General features: G+C 34.9%; 1 protein-coding gene across 4 annotated transcripts; it reads left to right on the top strand.

The window, feature by feature from the left end:
- The first annotated feature begins 1,010 nt into the window (after nt 1–1,010).
- LOC110924657 (protein FAR-RED IMPAIRED RESPONSE 1-like) lies at nt 1,011–6,635 on the top strand. Of its 4 annotated transcripts, none has more exons than XM_035986557.1 (10): nt 1,011–1,560; nt 1,684–1,789; nt 2,411–2,502; nt 2,657–2,821; nt 2,968–3,053; nt 3,162–3,339; nt 3,668–4,424; nt 4,612–4,869; nt 4,965–5,528; nt 5,744–6,635. In XM_035986557.1, the coding sequence occupies exons 8-10, from the start codon at nt 4,714–4,716 to the stop codon at nt 6,062–6,064; spliced, it is 1,041 nt and encodes a 346-aa protein (XP_035842450.1). In that variant the 5' UTR covers nt 1,011–1,560; nt 1,684–1,789; nt 2,411–2,502; nt 2,657–2,821; nt 2,968–3,053; nt 3,162–3,339; nt 3,668–4,424; nt 4,612–4,713; the 3' UTR covers nt 6,065–6,635. The 4 variants fall into 4 exon arrangements, with proteins under 4 accessions (XP_035842450.1, XP_035842449.1, XP_022024341.1 ...); XM_035986556.1 differs by having other exon boundaries at nt 1,684–1,799; nt 2,978–3,053; XM_022168649.2 differs by having other exon boundaries at nt 1,684–1,799.
- Nucleotides 6,636–16,799: the final 10,164 nt, after the last annotated feature.

The following is a 16,799-nucleotide window of genomic DNA, read 5'->3' as shown; positions in this document are numbered from 1 at the left end:
GATTATACTTATAGGGACAACACAGGTCCTCTCCATAGATCACCCTATAGAGTCGACATGTCGTTTCTATAGGGTTTTTGTGTCTTTTAAGACATGTTACCTTGTAGGGACGACATATCCTCTATATAATGTGAAAATAATTTTTTTTTTGCTTTTTTCTTATTCTCTAGTTTGTTGAATTGAAAACTTTAAAAAATGTTTTAACTTATAGAGACGGCATGTTGTCTTTAAAATACCGGTACCGTACCGGGTATATATTCGGTATCGGTAACGGTACCCACTTTTGAGGATTTTCGGTACCGATACCAGTTCAATACTGACAGGTACCATGCTCATCCCTATGTGTTAGTGTATGAATGTATATATGTATGTATGTAGATAGTTTACGCGTATATATGTGTGTACGTGTGTGTATATTTTGTATGTCTGTATATAATTAATTTTATTATCAATACAGTAGGCAAAAAAATAGGTTTTTTTTTATTTTATAAATACAATTTTCATTTTGTTGGGATTGTTTTAAGAAATTAAATTAAATTAATTAACCTATGAAGTGTTGACGAGTCAAAAAATTTCATATCTCATCCCCCAGCGCCAAACATCTACCCTTAGGGGGTGTTTGGCCTAGCTTTTTTATCTAAGCTTAGAGCTTTTTTAGCTTATTTTTACAAAATAAGCACTAATGGGTGTTTGGTTTAGCTTTTTAAGCTTATGCTTATTAGTTTATATAAGCTAATTCTAAGAAGCTAATGGGAACATGGTTTTTTAGCTTATTTGAATAAGCTTGTTTGAAAAGATGGTTTTTTACTCATTACACACAATGATATTATACCCCTTCCCATAGTACAAAATAACTTAACAAACAACTAAAGCTTAATTATTAATTATCAACTTGTAGAATATAAGCTAATCCAGACCTTAAAAATAGCTTATCAAATGAAAGAAAATAAGCATAAGTTACTTTAAAATATAAGCATAAGCCAAAAAAATAAAAGCTAGACCAAACACCCCCTTATTTTCATTTCCCTCCTAATCTTCACCCCATTTCCCTAACTCTAGCTTCCAAGGTCTTGTAACCCCAACAACCAATCCCCACCTCTTGCCGCCGTCACCATCACTTCCACATTTTTCCCTTGTCACCATCGCAGCCCCCTTGCCGCCGTCACCACCACTTCCAAATTTTTCCCTTGTCACCATCGCAACCCTCTTGCCGCCATCACCACCGCAACCACCTCCGCTGCCGCCACGACCACCACTCACCCCATTCCCGTCACGTCACCACCTCCGTCGCTATTTCAGGCGAGTCATAGAACATTTTTTGTTTGATTCATCCATCTTAGACATTGTGAGTCCTAGATTTCAATTATATGATGAAATCAAGAAGATGGGTATTTGGGGGTTTCTAATGAATTTTGATATAAGAATCCAAATTATAGAAATTGTGAAATATATGGTGTTTATCTTCTGAAGATGGGTATTTAGGGTTTATAGTGAAGGTACCAGACATTCTATCTTTGTTTTTTTTTCAACCAGAGACCTTTTTGTAGAGTTATAGGGAAGGTACCAGACATTCTATCTTTGTTGTATGACATTTTCTCGTATTCGTGATGATATGTTAGATGCAGTGTTCTAAAGTTTAGTTTCATGACATTATTGAACTCGTTTTTGAATTTTCTGTTTTAGGATAACACGTGAGTGCTTGTGGTAAAAATGGCAAGCTCTTTAAAAATTAAGAATTTGTTGGTCCGAGGCCCCAACAGTAGCTGTCTTTCAGAAGGCTTGTGAACATGTATGGTCAGGTACATATTCCTTGATGAATCTTTGCTATCAAAAGATGTTGTTATTGAAGGGCATCTGTTATTTTCTATAAAAAAACATTACATGATAGAACTTGAGAAGATAGTGGAGTCAAGCTCCAGCTTTGATTTGGTTTATGATATACTATCTGGGCAATTCGTGATTATAAGTTTTGCTTTAGTGGACTTCGACATAATGTAATTTGTTATATTATTATTTTACCTAAAACTTAACCCCATTGGAATTGAGTATAGAATTTGATTTTGTTTATATACCAATCAAATACCACTAGTTGGAAAAATGGATGTATCATATATATATACATATTTAATAATATAAAAGAAAATATAACGGGTATACAATCGGATAAACGGGTACACTTTATCGGGTAATTGGGTCGGGTATATGGGTATATCACTAAATTCCAAACCCGTCACAAATCCGCGAAAAAAATAAAAACTATTCCCAAAGCCGTCCCAAACCAGATTAATCGACCCCAAACCCGTCCCAAATGTGTCGGGTTTCGGGTTTACCCAACGGGTTCGGGTTTGATGGCCATCCCTAGTTTTCAGATTGTTGCAGACGATTAATGCAATTGGACAATTGGCCACAGATCTAGGCCCAGACTTGCAAGTTCAATACCATCAAAGAGTGCTACCAGCTCTAGCTACTGCAATGGATGGCTTTAATAACCCGCGAGTTCAGGTAAAATCTATTTATTACTTTATTAATATGCATATATGTTAGTATCTGTTGCTGATTCATCACAGGTAACTCACACATCGTCATTTATAGTTTCTAGTCTTGCAACTTTTCTAGTTTACGTTTAGTGTCTCACTTACACTTTGTACATCAATAGGAACACTTCCAAAAGTACTATGATGCAGTCATGCCTTATTTAAAAGCTATATTAGTTAATGCAAATGATAAAGCCAATCGTATGCTTCGAGCTAAAGCCATGGAATGCATTAGTTTGGTTGGAATGGCTGTTGGGAAGGAAAAAATTAAAGATGATGCTAAGCAGGTATGTTTTTGTTTGTTATATATATATATATATATATATATATATATATATATAGGTAAAGAGTATGGTACAAATATGGTTATCCTACATTATATACGCTATATTGTGAGCCGTACACGTGTCCTGATTCATTTCGTTTTAATAAGGTTAAATCAGACAATTAACCTAATCACTAGAGGGCAAATTCGTCTCTTCATTCATTCAGCGAGAAGTTGGTTACACTGATATCCTGGTAATTATTATTCAAATCAGTTTCAAATTTTCCATAATTCACAATTTGCAGTTTTCGTTCTTATGTGTTAGGGTTTCATTCAATTTGTCTATTTCGATGGATCCACAGAGTAGCACTGGACGAACAGAAGTTGATTTTGAAGAAAATCGACCGATCGATGATCATGCTCAATTATCTGTTTATCAGAGAGTTTCGATTGAGGATGTTTTAAATCCGCGACCTGCAAATCCAATTCCAATTCCAATTTCAAGTTCAAGTTCAAGTGCTGCAAACGAGTTTTCTATTGGTAATTATGTTAATTCAGATATCTAAATTGTTCGTATAATTGTTTTTTGTTTAATCGTAGCATTGTTGTAGCTGTTTTTGTAGTTTGAATGTTTTGATTACACTTTTGTATTTTGAAAAGCAATATGTATAACTTCGCATGTTATTACTCTTACAATTCGCATTTGATTTTATTTTATTTTTTTTGCAATTTCGCATGTTACTATGTAATAAATCGCATATGTAATTCAGATTTATCAATATCATCATTTCGCATGTTTTTGATCAGACAATTCGCATGTGGTTTATATGACGTTTTATGTTTTTTTTTTTATTTTTGATTCATGTAGATGAAAGGGTTTACACTTCGGAGGTTCAGGCATCAGCTACACCTGTTGTTGGAATGCAATTTATCTCTATTGAACAAGCATATGCGTTTTATCAATCATATGCTAAGTTAGCTGGTTTTTCTATTCGGAAAGGTGGTGAAGTATGAAGTGGTGGTATAATCAAAACTAAGTATTTTGTTTGTTCTAAAGAGGGACATAAGCCTCTGTGTATTGATGATCATTTGAAGTCAAAAAAGCAATTCAAAACAAGGAACAGGGGGACTACTAGGACCGGATGCAAAGCTCAACTTATGATTTGCACTGTGGATGGTAGATTATATACAGTAAAGAGATTTGTTGATGGTCATAATCATAAGTTTGTATGTCAAAATGACATTCACATGCTCCTAGCCTACAGACAATTGTCAAATGTCCAGGAGGAGATGGTATGGGAACTAGGCACTTTAAACCTTGGTCCTGTCAAAGCTTTCCATATAATGAGGAAACGTTTTGGTGGTTTCGAGAACGTTGGTGCTACGGTTGATGATTGCAAAAATTTTAGGAAGCGAATAAACAACTATATAGGAGAGTATGACGCTGACATGGTAATAAATAGGATGTCTGACAAAAAAAAATATTTAGCTGATTTTTCATTTGAATACTCTGTTGATGATGGCAAACGGTTAACTGGTTTGTTCTGGGCTGATGGTTTATGCAAACTTAACTATATGGAATTTGGCGATGTGATATCGTTCGATGCAACCTTCAAGACAAACAGGTAAGTGTTTCAAAGACAAACATGTTTTGTTACTGATTTTCGCATGTTTGTTTGATAATGAGTGTTCAATATCGCATGTGTAGACAAACAGAGTGGTGTTGAATATATCGCATGCCTTTTTCCTGGTTTCGCATATGATTTTTAGTAATTCACATATAATAAACGTGATTTCGCATATGTTGTTCAGGTACAAGATGGTGTTTGTTCCGTTCACAGGCATTGACAACCACTGTCGTAATGTAACACTCTCAGCTGGGTTTGTGGCATCAGAGAGTATTGAATCATATAAATGGCTTCTGAATTCATTTTTGAGTCATTTGGTCGGCAGCCTAATGTTGTAGTGACGGATCAAGACCCTGCTATGAAACAGGCTATTGAGGAGGTTTTCCCTATTAGCAGACACAGATTGTGTATGTGGCACATAATGAAAAAAATGGCAGATAAGGTATAGCATGCAATATTTTTGTGTTTTGTTGGTGTTATTTCTTATTATTATAGTTTTTTGTAATAGACTGATATAAAATGCATTTATTGTTAAAGGTTGGACACGAGTTGTGCAATAATGATGAGTTTAAAAGGCGGATGTGCGACATTGTTTGGACTGATTCGATTGAGCCCGAAGAATTCGAGAGACAGTGGAAGTTGCTGATGATTGAGTTCGGTCTTACTGAAAACAAATGGATTGATGATATGTTTGGGATGAGATCCATGTGGATTCCGGCTTTTTACCGGCACGAGCCAATGTCAGGTCTTCTGAGAACAACTTCAACATCAGAGAGTGAGAACCATTTTTTTTGTCAGATTGCTAATTCACAACTCACACTTGTAGAGTTTATGAATCATTTTGATGGTGCAATGGATGTACAAAGGTTCAATCATAGAAAAAATGATCATATTTCAAGATATACTGAGCCAGCTGATTGGAGTCAAACTACATTGGAAAAAGATGCTGCTAAGATCTACACCAGGTCTATATTTTTTGATCAGCAGTTAGAGATAAATGGAACAATTTCCGAATGTTTGCCGATGGACACCAAAGTTGAAGGTCCACGTATCAGAATATTGTTGAAGGACTTTAAAGCACATGGAGATGGTTTATTGGAGGTATTTTACATGTTTTTTAAATATGCAAATTTGTTACATTACATATGCGATTTTAGTTTATTTATTTTACATAATTTTTTAGACATGCGAAATTGTTATGTTGCACATGCGATATTAATTTTATCCACTTGCATGATTGTTTAGACATGCGAAATTGTTATATTTATACTTGCGATTTTAAATTTTATTATTTTTTTTATTTGGTTATTTGATAGGTGTGGTTCAAGAATCTTGAAAATGATGTAACTGCACAGTGTAGCTGTTTGAGTTTTGAGCAGGATGGGCTGCTATGCAAACACATATATTTTCTTTTCAAGATGTTTGGTGTTAAAGAAATTCCAAACAAATATGTTACGAAGAGATGGACGAAGGATGTGGTACCCAATGAGTTAAATGTGAAGTACAATCTTAATATTGGTGGTAAGGATGTGCAACACAAGGCTAAACGGATTGCTTGTGAAATCATCCACACAGGGGAGTATTTGGTTAGCAATTTGATTTCCGACCTTGATCAACTTGTCTTAGTGAGGGATTAAATGATGCAGCTTAAAGAGAAAGTTGATCAGAGTCGCATAACCAAGCAACTTCATCCAAAATTTGACCGATTTTCAAAGTTGATTGGCTATCAACAACCAGTAACTAATGCTCCCCCTACTGTTCGTGTGCCGGCTGGTATAAGAAACAAAGGCCGCGGCTCGCATAGAAGGATTAAATCTAAGAAGGAACAAATGATCAGCCGCAAAGGGAAAAGGTCAAGGACATGTAGCGTATGCAATGAAAAAGGTCATGACATTCGGACTTGCGGCGAGCTTAAAGCCAAACAACAAGGTAAACAGGGAAAAAAGAAGATGAAGGGTGTCCAGATTGAAGATGGTGTGAGAGAAAGACAATGAGGGTGAAGACGACAAAGAGGAAGATGACTTTGAAGATTACAGTAGTGATGATGATGGATCTGAAGAAGAAGATCAGTGGAAAGAGGTGTCTGGAGATGAAGATGACGAGGATGAGTAATGTTTTTTTAAATGTAAATGCGAATTTATACGAAACACATGCGATTTTATATTCATTTGTGTATATCATATTTCACATTCGATTTTAGTAGTATAAACTTGCGATTTTATATGCATAAGTTTATATTTAGTTTATATCATTTTTCATATGCGATTTTTCTTTTAATACATGCGATTTTGAATTATAATAAAGCATAAGATTTGTTCAAAGATCTCTAATTCATTCATGCGATTTTAAATTATAATAAAGCATAAGATTTGTTCAAAACATATATCGAAAATACAAAATAGTTGTTATTGTCAAACACAGCTACAACCATAAAACGATTAAACAGAAATTTAGTTACTTGAAGCAAAGATTTTGTCACGTTCATTAGAGCTGAACTCCATCTTCTCCTTCACAGTGTTTAGAGCATCTGTCAGGAAAGAGAAGGCTAAGTCATCAGCTCGAGATTGCTCTTTTATGTGATCCAAAGCTTTGTCTCTGAAGCTTGTTGGTGGTTCTTGAAGTAGCTTTTCCCATACTGCTTGATTGTTCTTGATTTGTTCAAGGATTTTGCCCTGCACATCAAGAACCAGATGAGAAGAGGTGACATCAGTGCTTATTTCTGTCAAGGTGCGAGTTGACAATAGCTCTTTGATTGCAATGTTTTTGATTTTTTCTATATCTTCAGATGCCATTTTTGTTTGGTCTGTGTTTTTGTGTGTGTTTTATTTGGTCTTCTATGTCTTAATATGGAAGGTAGTTATCAAGGTTTTATTGTTAAAGGTTGGACACGAGTTGTGCAATAATGATGAGTTTAAAAGGCGGATGTGCGACATTGTTTGGACTGATTCGATTGAGCCCGAAGAATTCGAGAGACAGTGGAAGTTGCTGATGATTGAGTTCGGTCTTACTGAAAACAAATGGATTGATGATATGTTTGGGATGAGATCCATGTGGATTCCGGCTTTTTACCGGCACGAGCCAATGTCAGGTCTTCTGAGAACAACTTCAACATCAGAGAGTGAGAACCATTTTTTTTGTCAGATTGCTAATTCACAACTCACACTTGTAGAGTTTATGAATCATTTTGATGGTGCAATGGATGTACAAAGGTTCAATCATAGAAAAAATGATCATATTTCAAGATATACTGAGCCAGCTGATTGGAGTCAAACTACATTGGAAAAAGATGCTGCTAAGATCTACACCAGGTCTATATTTTTTGATCAGCAGTTAGAGATAAATGGAACAATTTCCGAATGTTTGCCGATGGACACCAAAGTTGAAGGTCCACGTATCAGAATATTGTTGAAGGACTTTAAAGCACATGGAGATGGTTTATTGGAGGTATTTTACATGTTTTTTAAATATGCAAATTTGTTACATTACATATGCGATTTTAGTTTATTTATTTTACATAATTTTTTAGACATGCGAAATTGTTATGTTGCACATGCGATATTAATTTTATCCACTTGCATGATTGTTTAGACATGCGAAATTGTTATATTTATACTTGCGATTTTAAATTTTATTATTTTTTTTATTTGGTTATTTGATAGGTGTGGTTCAAGAATCTTGAAAATGATGTAACTGCACAGTGTAGCTGTTTGAGTTTTGAGCAGGATGGGCTGCTATGCAAACACATATATTTTCTTTTCAAGATGTTTGGTGTTAAAGAAATTCCAAACAAATATGTTACGAAGAGATGGACGAAGGATGTGGTACCCAATGAGTTAAATGTGAAGTACAATCTTAATATTGGTGGTAAGGATGTGCAACACAAGGCTAAACGGATTGCTTGTGAAATCATCCACACAGGGGAGTATTTGGTTAGCAATTTGATTTCCGACCTTGATCAACTTGTCTTAGTGAGGGATTAAATGATGCAGCTTAAAGAGAGAGTTGATCAGAGTCGCATAACCAAGCAACTTCATCCAAAATTTGACCGATTTTCAAAGTTGATTGGCTATCAACAACCAGTAACTAATGCTCCCCCTACTGTTCGTGTGCCGGCTGGTATAAGAAACAAAGGCCGCGGCTCGCATAGAAGGATTAAATCTAAGAAGGAACAAATGATCAGCCGCAAAGGGAAAAGGTCAAGGACATGTAGCGTATGCAATGAAAAAGGTCATGACATTCGGACTTGCGGCGAGCTTAAAGCCAAACAACAAGGTAAACAGGGAAAAAAGAAGATGAAGGGTGTCCAGATTGAAGATGGTGTGAGAGAAAGACAATGAGGGTGAAGACGACAAAGAGGAAGATGACTTTGAAGATTACAGTAGTGATGATGATGGATCTGAAGAAGAAGATCAGTGGAAAGAGGTGTCTGGAGATGAAGATGACGAGGATGAGTAATGTTTTTTTAAATGTAAATGCGAATTTATACGAAACACATGCGATTTTATATTCATTTGTGTATATCATATTTCACATTCGATTTTAGTAGTATAAACTTGCGATTTTATATGCATAAGTTTATATTTAGTTTATATCATTTTTCACATGCGATTTTTCTTTTAATACATGCGATTTTGAATTATAATAAAGCATAAGATTTGTTCAAAGATCTCTAATTCATTCATGCGATTTTAAATTATAATAAAGCATAAGATTTGTTCAAAACATATATCGAAAATACAAAATAGTTGTTATTGTCAAACACAGCTACAACCATAAAACGATTAAACAGAAATTTAGTTACTTGAAGCAAAGATTTTGTCACGTTCATTAGAGCTGAACTCCATCTTCTCCTTCACAGTGTTTAGAGCATCTGTCAGGAAAGAGAAGGCTAAGTCATCAGCTCGAGATTGCTCTTTTATGTGATCCAAAGCTTTGTCTCTGAAGCTTGTTGGTGGTTCTTGAAGTAGCTTTTCCCATACTGCTTGATTGTTCTTGATTTGTTCAAGGATTTTGCCCTGCACATCAAGAACCAGATGAGAAGAGGTGACATCAGTGCTTATTTCTGTCAAGGTGCGAGTTGACAATAGCTCTTTGATTGCAATGTTTTTGATTTTTTCTATATCTTCAGATGCCATTTTTGTTTGGTCTGTGTTTTTGTGTGTGTTTTATTTGGTCTTCTATGTCTTAATATGGAAGGTAGTTATCAAGGTTTTTTATATTAATATAGGAGTTAATTACTGTTTTCGTCCCTGTGGTTTGTCAAAAATCACTATCTCAGTCCATTAGTTTAAAAATTGCGATTTCAGTCCCTGTGGTTTTACTTTCATAACCATTTCAGTCCTTGTGGTTTCACTTTCGTAACTATTTCAATCCATTATTCTGTTAAGTACAGGGACTGAAATGGTTATGACGTGGACTGAAATGGTTACAAAAGTGAAACCACAGGGACTAAAATCGCAATTTTTAAACTAATGGACTGAAACAGTGATTTTTGACAAACCACAGGGACGAAAACAGTAATTATAGTCACATCGTTAATAAATTAAGTTTTTTTATATAAAATAATATTATTTTTAGTTTTTAAGATTGGTAGTTTTTTTTTTTTTTTTTTTTTGCATTTTTATTACAAAGTATTTTTAAATTTTTTTTTGCAGTGTTCTTTATTCAAAATCGCACTTGATTGGAAACAAATTCGCAAACTGTAAGAAACCAAACATTTAAATATCCTTTTTTATGATATCACATGTGTAAATTATCTGAAATCGCACACTATATGAAGAGTTTTTTGAAATGTTTTGAAATCGCATGTGCATTATCAAGAATTCGCAAACTATATGAAATCTCATAGAATACGTAACTTTTTACTGATATCGCATGTGCATCCTATGAATTCGCAAACTATGTGAAATGTCAAAGAATTCTTTTTTTACTGAATTCGCATTTGCATTGTCGACGTTTTAGCACATGATTTGACATTCTGCATCATCTTCTTCGATAGTCAGTCCATCCAGAATTTCTAAATTCATCAGAAGTTCATTTTCTCAGAAGAATTTGGTGAATAGGAATCGATCGATTTGGTGAATAGGAATCGATCGATTTTTGGTTAATTGTTATAATTTCGTTTTTGGTTTTGATTTAGGATCTTACGTTATGATTTTTTAGGTTTTGTTTGCCGTTTGTCAGGTGTTTTGATCTTAAATTTGACGATTTTAACCTTGGCGGTTTCTTTTTATTAATCCTATGTTGATAAATTTAATAGAAAAACGCGCTGTTTAAGAAAGATGATTCGACGGTTGTGGATGAAGCGTACATAATGTACGATTAGGTTATTTGTATGATAACCGGCCTCTCTCTCTCTCTCTCTCTATATATATATATATTTATTTATTTATTTATATTTACATTCTCATCTTATATATAATATGGAACTTATAGACGTGGTTTTTGATTGTTTGTTAAGGTAATGAAGTGCTCATGTCGTTGCAAGGATCTCAAATGGAGACTGATGATCCCACTACCAGCTACATGCTTTAAGTAGGTGTTAATTTTTAGAACAGTCGATAAAAAAATAAATAAAATAAGCCTATGGACTTTTGCTCAATTTGCACATAAAACATATGTCACTTGATGTTATTTTTGCTTGAATAAATCCCCCTTTCACTTTTAAGTTTATCGATGAAAGTCATTTGATTTATTTATATTTTTACAAAAAGTATCTTCATTAATGAACTTCCTGTTGAACGTTTGGTTGATTGGGGTTCTGTTCTATATCTTTAACATGTCAAACAAGTATAATTAAAAAGTTAGCTAGAAAGCAAACGGGCCAAGTTAGTCGAACTAGATCATTTCGTTTGTAAAGTTAGATTATTATTGACATAGTATAGTTTGTAATTACATTTGACTCGCTAATTATATAGAAGCAGTCTTATATTATATAAAACGAATTCCGAGTCTCACGCGCAACCTGGCCATTATGAAACCTTCAGCTTTTTAGTTGTAGAAGTCAACTTTTTTATATAAGTAAGAAAAAAGAATGATAAAAACAAAATTTAAACATTATATACAATTGTTTTAATTTTTTAATAGATATTGTGGGTTACCACCCACGCTCCGCAACGGGATCGAAATGTAGATAAAAATAAGCAAATCACAAGAGTTAAAATTGTTTGATGTTTTAGTTAAGGGGCTAAACTTGTCACTATTAAAGTTGAGGGGCTAAAGTTGTTTATTAATAAAGTTGAGGGGCAAAAGTTATTTTAATTAAGGGGCTAAACATGTTATTACCGCAGTGGAGAGGCTAAACATGTCATTATTAAAATTGAGGGGCTAAAGTTTTAATTAATTTGTTATTCTTAGTCGTTGCAGGAACCCGATACAGAAATCTGCGCAAGTATGCTGGATGCCTTGAATGAATGTATACAGGTTAGTTAGTTTATTTTTGTTCACTTCACAGCCAATATGACTTTCACTAAACATGTGAATTCTTAATTATAATCTTCATAGTTTTAGACAGTGGATAACTGCATATAATATGGTAAATTCACTTAACTAAGTGTTTTTTTTTTTTCAACATGGTGTAGGTATCTGGACCACTTTTAGATGAAAATCAGGTGCGAAGCATAGTGGATGAAATTAAGCAGGTGATCACAGCAAGTTCGAGTAGAAAAACCGAAAGAGCAGAAGGGGCTAAAGTTGAAGATTTTGATGCCGAGGAAGGAGAATTGCTTAAAGAGGAAAATGAGCAACTAGAAGAAGTCTTTGACCAGGTTCTTACAATGCTCGTTGTAGATACCATTAATCTCGTGGTGAATCTTTGACACTTTGAAGCTTTAGACACATACTAAGGTACAAATTTCTTTTCTTAACCTGTCGGATTCGACCTGTTTGAACCGGAATTTTTTTTTATATTTTTTGCACATATTATTATTATTTTAAATTAGCATAATATAGCTAACTATTTAGTTTGATTGTTGGGATTTTTTTGGTTTAAACATCTCGACAAATTAATTTTTTTCAATTTCTAAGACCTATAGAGACATTATTGATAGTTTCCCTATAGAATACATGTTTATTGAAATAGAGACTCAACTATATATATCTCACATTCTCATCCTAGTAACCAAGAGGAACCTAGTTCAACATTTGTAGGAAAAACATGGAACTAGCCAATTTAAAACACTAAATTCCAATGGACACTATTAGTGGTGGTAAAGTGGGCAAGTTGGGTGGGTTTGGGTAATGGGCCAAGATGGGATTGAGTTAGGATGAGTATAGGTCAGGATGGGTGTATTACAGAAAAGGTCGGATGGGTAATAGGTCAAGATGGGTTTGGGTTAGGATGGGTTTAGGTTAGGATAGGTTTGGGTAAAGATGAGATGAAAAAATAATTAAATAATTAAAATATATATATATATATATATAAATAAAATAATAAAAAATTTTAAAAATTAATAAAGAATGATAAAAAATAAAAATAGTAAAAATTTTAAAAAATAATAAATTTACTAGTTTTGTTAATTGTGTTGTTTTGAATATTTAATTCATGTACTGATGAATTTGATATTTTGATTTTACGAAGGCAGAAAATTGGCATCGTAATGGAAGAAATTTAGCTCGAAGGAGTTCGGGATTACGACCTCGATGATCGCAAAGTCTACACAAATAGTTTTGAATGGTCTTAAAAGAAAAGGTAAACTTATTCAGTAGTTGAATTTTGGATGCGTTAGTACAGTCTACTTTAGCTTTTGAGGATTATTATGATGTGTTTGTGTAGTTCAAGACAAAATATTTATGGGCTGAACACAAACCCAAACCCAAACACATCGAGGATGTAAGTAGAGTGGTTGCAGATCGATTGTATAAAAGAAAGGGCAATGACATCATCCTATTTCTCTACAATCCCAGGTTTGATTTTCCTTTTAAATAAGTATTCATAAAGACCTATTATCTTAATTTATTTTGATTGAATTTTCGGATTTTGGATTTTGGATTTTGAAGAAACCATTGGGTGCCAACATAAGGGTTAAACTCATCTGGATTATCATTAATGGATGATAAAAGAGTTGGAATATACTTTGATATAATTTTGATTTTTTATAGGGCAATGGTCGTGTATGCTTCACGAAGTAGTGCCAACATAAGGGTTAAACTCATCTGGTTTAACGCTAGGGTAAGCACTTAATCCCTTATTTAAATTGCGGTTGTAATGATATTGTAAATATTGAAACCCTTTAGTTTAAACTTAAATCGCAATGGTTTCACATTTCTTGATATTTTTAATTGTGGTAGTGTCCACGTCAGCCAGGAAGTACTGAATGCGGCTATTATGTGATGAAGTTCATGAAGGAGATATCTTACGAAGGAGTTGAAATACTTGACAATGATAATGTAAGTTTAGGCATATTTTAGTCTGTATATTAGAGAAATATGTACTTATATATCCAAACAAATGCTTAAATTCATATATTATGATTAAATTCTGATTTTTAAGACTTATTTTATTTAATTGTTGTCACAGGTTGGGAAAGGAGTAGAAGAATACTCGGCTGTGGATATGGATGGCATTCGTGAAGATTGGTCGACTTATGCGGTTAACTCTATTTTTAAGTTATAAATCGTATCTAGGTGTTGATAATGTATTGACAAACAATTCTTTTTTTGTTAAGGTTAAAATATTTGTAGTATACTTGACAAATGATTATGTAATAGATTGTTTTGGTATATATATGTGTATTTGTTTTATGAAAAAAAGATTTATTGTTTTTGTTATTATACATGTATCCAGGGCAAATTAGTAATTTTATAAAAAAAATTATACAATTAAAAGCATGACACGCGTAAATGAATGTCATACGTATGTGTCATAAATGCTTGTCATTAACGTGTGTCATTAAAAAGTGTCATAACATGAGTGTCATGAATGTGTGTCATTAAAAAGTGTCATAAAATGAGTGTCATGAAGTGTGTCATGAATGTGTGTCATTAAATGTGTGTCATGAATGCGTGTAATTAAATGTATGTCATAGAAACATGACACACAAATGCATGTCATGTTAATTTTATGATTCCTCAATCAGCGACTCGCATTTGCGTGTCATAAAGACCCTTTTATGACACGCAATGCATGTCAAGAAAGGTGTTTTTTCTAGTAGTGGCATGTGTGAGTAACCCATGAAAGCCCGGCCCACTCTAAGGGTGCCGCTGTCCCAAGCAGCATGCGGCCCAAAGTAAGCTGGGTACCTTTGCTGTTTGTGCAGCCCAGTAGTCATACGAGGCCCGATCCCAGTTTATACACAATAATTTCCAACTTTTCAAATAAACCAAAATGCATTGCATAACTATTTCCTTGTTATACTTCCCTATCAATCTCTAATATAACAAATAAATCAGGCAACATGATCATGTAACCTAATTTCACAACTCATCCATGTTACTAGTTTTCATCTAGTCATAGATGATCACATTGTACGCATTAACATAATTCCCAACGGTTTCCCATAACTATGAAAATCGACAATTACATTCTGTTTCATACTATAGTTTAACTTACCAATATAATTAATCTAACAACCCATCCCAAGCAAGTACCAAGAACCCTCAACAATTGATTATATTAAGTGTTATACTCTAACTAATGTTCGGCCCATTAAACAATTATGAAATTCCAAACTATAAACTCAATGGATAAGCACCTAACAGTTTCTAAAAGATAATCAATCATGCTTTCTGACGAGATATGGTACTGGACCCGACCCGAACGGTCGGACTTTTCTGCTATTTATTACTTTTATATTAATTATATATTATTATTGTGTACTAACCCGCGAAGCCCAGCGCATTGTAGTTTATACTACACTAGGTTGTGGGCTCGTAGAGACAACCCCTAACTGGGCCTGGTCCATTGAGGTTAGGGTTTTCCCATATCTCCTATATAAGGAGGTCTCCACCTCCTCATTAGGGCATGAGATATAGGGCAACACACTTTTGTAGCTGGAAATAGGGGATTCTTCCTCTACCGGCCGTCTCTACATTGCCCACGTTTGTTTCTTATTGTTTACAGGTCTAGGATTCGGGCGAAGAAGACGAGGTTTGGCCATATCCGTATTCATCACCGTAGAAGTACCGACCCGCTCGGGTTCATGCTTCTTCATTGGCGCCATCCCTGGGACCGAAACGAACCACATCTCGCTATTCTTTCCAACCCAAATTTCTAGATCTGTTTTGCACAAGATCGGCAAAAGGATCAACGGCGGGTACAGATATGTTATTACACAAGGTATGTGATTATCCAACCTTCAAATATGAATTATAATTGAAAAAGCACATATCTTCGCTTCTCAAGGTTTCCCATATCTGAGAATTATTCTTAAAGTTTTCATCGGATCTCCTATCCTTTCCACCTACTTTTCTTTAAATAGTTCATTAATTAATTAATGCAATTTGAATACACATTCTTTATCATATATCGATGAAGAACATACTGTAGTATTCTTTAGCATATATCTATGAAGAGAATTGTTTACCATTCTAAAAAAGAAAAGGTTGTGATTTACGATTATCAAGGTATAATAGTATTGCACAAGGTATGCCTCCTATTACATATATATATCTTTTAGGGGAGATGGATACTGAGATGATAGACATAGGATGTACCAGATGTCCCCAACTAGTATATCTTTGCACCTTTTTTTTGTCGACATGCTCTGGTTGCATCCTCTATCTTAATCTGTCTCCATTCTCCGCCGCTGTGAAACCTAAGTTCGGCCGCCGGTCTACGTGACATCGGCACTCGTTTGCGTGTAATGAAATCCACCCACCGGCGCTTCCACTATGCGCCAGCCGTGGCAAACAACTCTCTCACGCCCTCGTGCGCATCAACCATTCACCACCAACGGCAGACTTTTCTCTGATGCGTTGGCGTATCAGCCGTCATCTCCGGTATGCTACCATAATGCTCCCGTAGCGGAACATGCCTCCCTAACCACGCGCAAGCTACCATCTTATTCGGCCACCTACAGCGTACCACCATGACAATGAAGTATCATTAGAGCCTGCTTCGCACTGCTGACACCCGCACCGGGTGGTGAACCATTATGATGCAACATCATTGAAGTTTTTCTCGCCTTTGCGCAACCTGCTTTGCGCCGCCAACACAGGCGCTATGCGGATAGTTTGCACCACAGGCATCCGCGCTGCACGCCACCGGTTTCTTCGCCGTCGGCCTCCGCACCATAGGAGATGTGTCCGGTCTCCGTACCAACCTTTGACACTTGTACTCAACCACCCTATGACTTTCTCTATTAGGCGTCCAGTTTCAAAGGCTTCTTGTCATCACCAGTTTACCATTCATAACACCTCATTGCGAACAGAGAT

Source organism: Helianthus annuus, chromosome 17 (assembly GCF_002127325.2).
Source record: "Helianthus annuus cultivar XRQ/B chromosome 17, HanXRQr2.0-SUNRISE, whole genome shotgun sequence".
NCBI classification, from domain to species: domain Eukaryota; kingdom Viridiplantae; phylum Streptophyta; class Magnoliopsida; order Asterales; family Asteraceae; genus Helianthus; species Helianthus annuus.
This window is presented reverse-complemented; position numbering and strand designations above follow the sequence as displayed.

What these genes read in the sequence shown, in the direction of transcription:
- LOC110924657 (XM_035986557.1), top strand. Translation starts at nt 4,714, where the DNA reads ATGGCTTCTGAATTCATTTTTGAGTCATTTGGTCGGCAGCCTAATGTT. An exon ending in TGAAAAAAATGGCAGATAAG is followed by an intron (nt 4,870 to 4,964) that starts GTATAGCATGCA and finishes TTATTGTTAAAG; the next exon opens with GTTGGACACGAGTTGTGCAA. An exon ending in ATGGAGATGGTTTATTGGAG is followed by an intron (nt 5,529 to 5,743) that starts GTATTTTACATG and finishes GTTATTTGATAG; the next exon opens with GTGTGGTTCAAGAATCTTGA.